At 55.6% G+C, this 5,445-nt stretch overlaps 1 protein-coding gene across 1 annotated transcript; it reads right to left on the bottom strand.

Moving 5' to 3' along the window:
* Positions 1-469: 469 nt before the first annotated feature.
* On the bottom strand, positions 470-5,142 carry LOC105465256 (sepiapterin reductase). Its single transcript, XM_011713577.2, has 3 exons — positions 4,813-5,142; positions 3,957-4,247; positions 470-1,279 (listed from the first exon to the last, which is right to left on the bottom strand). The coding sequence occupies exons 1-3, from the start codon at positions 5,114-5,116 to the stop codon at positions 1,089-1,091; spliced, it is 786 nt and encodes a 261-aa protein (XP_011711879.2). The 5' UTR covers positions 5,117-5,142; the 3' UTR covers positions 470-1,088.
* Positions 5,143-5,445: the final 303 nt, after the last annotated feature.

The raw sequence follows: 5,445 nt of genomic DNA, 5'->3' as shown, positions 1-5,445 counted from the left end.
GCCCACCCCACTGAGGACCTGGACCATGGGCTGGGCCAGATGGGCAACGCCAAGAGGGCCAATAGCAGCTGGTATCCATTCACAGCATTGCCATGTGGACAGTGGGTGGAATTGGGAATCCAGAGTCGGGGAAAAGACCCAGGCTCCAGGGCCATGCGGAGGGCAGGCTGTAAGTTGGGCCGTAAAAGATGGGTATTCTGAATAGCCCAGGGTGAGAAAAGGGCTGTCAAGGCTGGGGTTGGCATGGGCAACAACACAAAAGAGCAGGCATGCCGATCGTGGGCAACTTTGGACCTGGGCTTGCCACTGAGTGGGGCTTGATGATTGGAGGTAGATGGCCCCAGGACAGCTCCCTAGGAAATAAGGACAACATCTCACTTTTGGGTTAACTGCCTCGGGAATGACCTTGGGCCCAGTGAACCAGGAAGTTAGTCACAGACCCTGTATCAGAGGAGAAAGCAAGCATGAAAAAAGGACAATCTGTATTTTATTTGTATCTGCCTTTGGCATGTATACAGACACCCAGGAGCCCCTTCTCCCAGCCTGGGGGAGGGGTGGTAGATTCGGGAGGAAAGAGACATCAGAGTGAGGACACAAAGTGCAAAAGAAGGTCCTGCTACCCTCAGCAAGGGGCATCTATGTGGGCTGGAACTTGTACCATCTGCTCTTCTTCCCATCTAGGCCATCTGTGAATCTACATGGGTCCTCCTATTCCACACCAGATCACTCTTCCCTCTCCCCACAGGCTTGCTATGAGCAGGAGACACAACCTCCTCTCTTCTGTGTTCCAGCTTCTTTTCCTGCTCTTCCCACTCCTTAAGTTCTATTTCTGGGGATAGAGACACCAATACCCATAACCTCTCTCCTACCATCCTCATAATCCAGGGTGCACAGCACAGACTCCTGACAACAGGTAAGGCCAAGATCTGGGAGCTCACAGCTGGCTGTGCCTGACGGCAGGGCAGCAGGCATGAGTGTTTCTATGTGTAAGGCAGGACTGCCCCTATGGCAGGGTGTGGGGAGCCACAGGGCTCTGGGGTATGTCTGAAAGTGGGGACGAAAAGGTTCAGGAAGCCAAAAACATGGGCTTATTTGTCATAGAAGTCGACGTGGGCTCCAGACTTGAACTCGTCCTTTTGCAGCAAGCTCAGCAGTTTCTGGGCTGACACCTTGCAATCCACCAGCTTCCCCTTTGCCTTCAGCTCCTGCAGCCCTTTTCGCATGTCTGGGTCCATGGAGGTCTCCCGGGCCAACTGCTGCATGTCTGTGTCCAAAGGACCTAGAGGATGAAAAGCAGACGATGAGGGAACATGGCCGAGGCAGGGCAGAAGGTTTCAGGTCCCTGTTGTATGTCGGGGGTGGGGCTGAGTCAGGTCTGGCCGGAGGAAACACGTCATCTTGGCTGAAATGTGTGGTCAGGGTTGTCAAAGGCTCCAATTTGTCATTATCAAGCTCTGGACTGAAATTCAAAAGCCCAATGAACATGGACCCTCTAGATTACCATGTCTAAAACCAAGATTCTCATCTCCTGTCCAACCAGCACCACCTCCTGACATTCCCATTTCTATTAATGAAGTATTCTTTTCCCAGACTCAAAACCTCCATCACCTCCTCCTTCCCTCCCCTCCTCGCCCCCACAGCCAACCAGGCACCAGGTAGGACCCTTCAGCGTGTACGTATCCCGACAATCAGGTCCTTTTTACAAGCTTGCTTCTCTCCCTGCCTCAGCTCCTGTAGCCCTCTACTAAACTTACTCCACTAAAACATCACTGGGGCCCGGCTGCAGTGGCTCACACCTGCAATCCCAGCACTTTGGGAAGCTGAGGCAGGTGGATCACTTGAGGTCAAGAGTTTGAGACCAGCCTGGTCAACACGGTGAAACCCCATCTCTACTAAAAATACAAAAATTAGCCAGGCGTAGTGGCATGCACATGTAATCCCAGCTACTCTGGAGGCTGAGGTGCTAGAATTGCCTGAGCTGAGGCAGGGGCGGTGGCTCCTGTAATCCCAGCACTTTGGGAGGCTGAGGCAGGCGGATCACGAGGTCAGGAAATCGAGACCATCCTGGCTAACATGGTGAAACCCCGTCTCTACTAAAAATGCAAAAAATTAGCTGGGCATGGTGGCGGGCGCCTGTAGTCCCAGCTACTCGGGAGGCTGAGGCAGGAGAATGGCGTGAACCTGGGATACGCAGCTTGCAGTGAGCCAAGATCACGCCACTGCACTCCAGCCTGGGCGACAGAGTGAGACTCCGTCTCAACAAAGAAACAAACAAAAACATCACTGGGATCACTACACTCCTCTGCTCAAAACCCCTCAACAGCTTCCCACTAGCCTGGCCTAGTACTCAAAGCATCCTAGTGTGCCCTCCTCTGGGCACACCTACCCTACAGGCAAACCGGAAGACCTGCCACACCCACAGTGAGCCTTCGCACCTTTATTTCCTTTCATCGGGAATGCCTTCCATCTGCTAACAACCAAGGTCAATGTCCAGTTCAGCTACCTCCAATAAAGCCATCTCTAGTCTCCCCACCTAAAGGGAATTGTTCCCTTTTTGAACTGTTGCAAGCACATTCCGTTCTTCACATAAGAATCACTCATGCACCCCAGTATTTGCAGTTAATGGTCCTCAAGGGCAGAAAATCAGAGAATTCCAGGGTTAGAGGGAGAATTTATCTCCTGATCCTTGACTGTTTTCCAATGACCTGTGCATCCCTGCTGAGAGGGAACTTGCTGCCTTTCCAAACAGCCCATTCTATCTCTGAGCACCTGTTACAACATTCTTCCTGAGACCAAAATGAAAACCAGACTGGCCTCTGCCTTGGTTCAGGCCCTGGGGACCTCCTGAAAATCTCAGCTCCCTCATAATGCCCGGGGCAGCCTCCTGAGACCAAATGCAGCCATGTGGCCTCTTGGAGTCTGCTCTGCTCCTGGTTGTAGCTTACATTTGGTCACCATTGTTTGTGCGAGTCCTTGGGCTGAGCTCAGAGTGGATGATGAGTTGAATGTTGGTTGCAAGAATAATTGTGCATGTGTTGGGGGACAGGGGTGGTAGGGGCTGGGGTACAGGAGAACGTGAGGAAGGACTTGGAAACATGGTGGGATGTAGGCCTGCCACATCTGTGCTTTGTGCAGGCCATTCTACCTGTCTGCCCTGGGATCCTGACCCTATTCCCCAGGGACACAGACTGCTGGATCACTGCCCAAGTTGCTCAGGCTTTCCATGGCTACTCTGTCACCACTTTCTGATTGCAGCAACCTCAAGCCTAAAAGAGACTCCTCACTATTAAGAAAGGGGCGCTGCAGCATCAGAAACCAGACCCAGTATCACAAGACTCCCTGTCCTTTGGCCTTCATGAAAATAAGGGCTCTATTGTACATATCCCAGTATCCTCAATAGTGTTCCAGCACAGTTCAGCCAGGGATGGTCAGCACTCAACAATGCCTGTCTGCTCTCCATACAGCTAGCATGTCCTGCAGCTTGCCTTACTGTAGTGCTTTGCTAGGTGTTGGGAACACACAGATGCATAGTGCAATACAGTGTGGTCAGTCCTATTTAACAATGAGGCAACACTTCACAAGTCAGGGTCATTTTCACATACAGTATCTCATTCAGTCTTCCGAAGTGCCCTGTGAGGCAGGGAGCGTCTTCCCCATTTCACATGAGGAAGGCCTGGTACTCAAACCCCAGTCTTCTCCCAAACTTCATCTAATACCTCAGACTTTCCTGCCCCACCCTCCAGTCCAGGCAACTCCTCACTCTCTGCCAGTATCCCCGGACCCTACCACCTCTATTTCCCCTGGGTCTGTATTTCCCCTAACGGGTCATGGATCAGGATTCAAGGACAAAATCCTGTGGGTTGTTTCCTGGAGGGGGTGGACTAGGCCGCTTGCCCAGCCCCCAGAGGCGCACCAGTGGGTTCTGGAGGACAGGGACGGCAGGACTTCCCACCTACCTGGCGCATAGTTCAGTACCCTCACATTAGGTTCCTCCAGCGCCAGGACCTGGAACAGCATATCACGAGCAGCCTTTCCTGCACAGTACAGCGCCCAGCCTTTGAAAGGCTGCAGGGCACAGAGGGACGAGATGTTAACCACGGTTCTGTTGAGGCCAGGACTGGCCGGGAAGGCCTTCAGGACGCTGGAAGTCAGGCAGAGCATGGAGGTCAAGTTCAGCGCCCAGTAGTTGTTCACTTGAGTGGAGTCACTCAGGTCCACGAAGCCTTTGGACACATCCCCAAGAGAGCCTGAAAAACCAACCCTTAGGAGTAACTCAGGGCAGGCGGGGCTTTCTTCTCTCCCAGCCCTCCCAAGTTCTTCCAGATATCCTCTTCCCATGCAGACCTAGAGGAGGAAGCTGCGCTTCTGAAGAGGCTTCTCTCTTCCCCAGCTCTGCGGAAAGACACACCTGGGGAACCCAGCCATCCCAAGCTGCAGAAGGAGAAGGCACCTGACTTGCCGAGGGAGAGCTCTAGGGGTCCTCTGGAGAAGCAGCGACTTTACTTGTTTGGAGACTTGAAGCCCTGACTCAGGCCTCCGCCAGAGGGCGCAGAGCAAGGGGATCGGGAAAGTTCTACAGGCGCTTTGGAAAACCCGGCTGGCCAATTTTCCAGGAAGTGGGGGCAGACTGTTGCCCCGACGGCACCGAGTCTTCCTGTACACCTCGCCTCCGCTCGCTACTCAAGCTGGAACAACTAGGGCTTTAGATTTCTAGGCGTCCTATCTGACTCCCTAGGAGTCGCTGTTAAATTCCCCAGCGGTGGAGGAAGTGGGCGCTCACATGGGGAGCCCGCTTCAGTCTCGGGGTCTTACCCGCGTTGTTGATGAGCAGCAGTCGCTGCAGCCCCTCGGGCCTGGGGAGGTCGCGCAGGGCTCCGAGCAGCTGCTGCAAGCCGGCCTCGGCGCCCAGGTCGGCGGGCACCCGCACCACGCGCAGGCCAGACCGCTCGGCGCCCAGCTCGGCCTCCAGCTGCCGCAGTGCCTCGTTGTTGCGGGCGTTAAGGACCAGCACGGAGCCGGGCGACAGCAGCGAGGCCAGGAGCGGGGCCAGCGTCCGGCCGAAGCCGCGGGAGGCCCCAGTCAGCACGCACACAGCACGCCCCAGGCCGCCCTCCATGCTACTGTCCTCCGCCGGCGGCGCTGGGACCCGAGGGAGGCGGGGCGGTCGCGGGGGGCGGGACCGCAACGGTGTAGGCGGGGCCGCCCTGCCTGGGCCGGGAGGGAACCTCAGGCTTCGGGCCGCGAGCGCCCAGGAGTGCTGGTTCCCTTGGGATCTGGTTCCCTTGGTCGCTGGTGGCGGAAGTCAAGCTGTGGGCGGTAGCCCAGTCCGTGCCAAGTGGGACAACAGAGAGGGCCGGCAGGCGCGGCCCACACGGAAAGCCCTAGCGTGGTTCCCAGCTCTGCCTTGTTCTTCGTCCGCGAGCTCAACCTCTGGCTGGGACGCAT

Source organism: Macaca nemestrina, chromosome 13, assembly GCF_043159975.1.
Source record: "Macaca nemestrina isolate mMacNem1 chromosome 13, mMacNem.hap1, whole genome shotgun sequence".
NCBI lineage: Eukaryota > Metazoa > Chordata > Mammalia > Primates > Cercopithecidae > Macaca > Macaca nemestrina.
The sequence above is the reverse complement of the archived record's forward strand: the minus strand, read 5'-3'. Positions and strand labels throughout refer to the sequence as shown.

Coding starts and splice junctions, on each gene's coding strand:
- LOC105465256 (XM_011713577.2), bottom strand. CDS start 5,116: ATGGAGGGCGGCCTGGGGCGTGCTGTGTGCGTGCTGACTGGGGCCTCC. Junction 4,248..4,812: donor GCTGCTCATCAACAACGCGG/GTAAGACCCCGA, acceptor TTGGTTTTTCAG/GCTCTCTTGGGGATGTGTCC. Junction 1,280..3,956: donor GGTACTGAACTATGCGCCAG/GTAGGTGGGAAG, acceptor TTCATCCTCTAG/GTCCTTTGGACACAGACATG.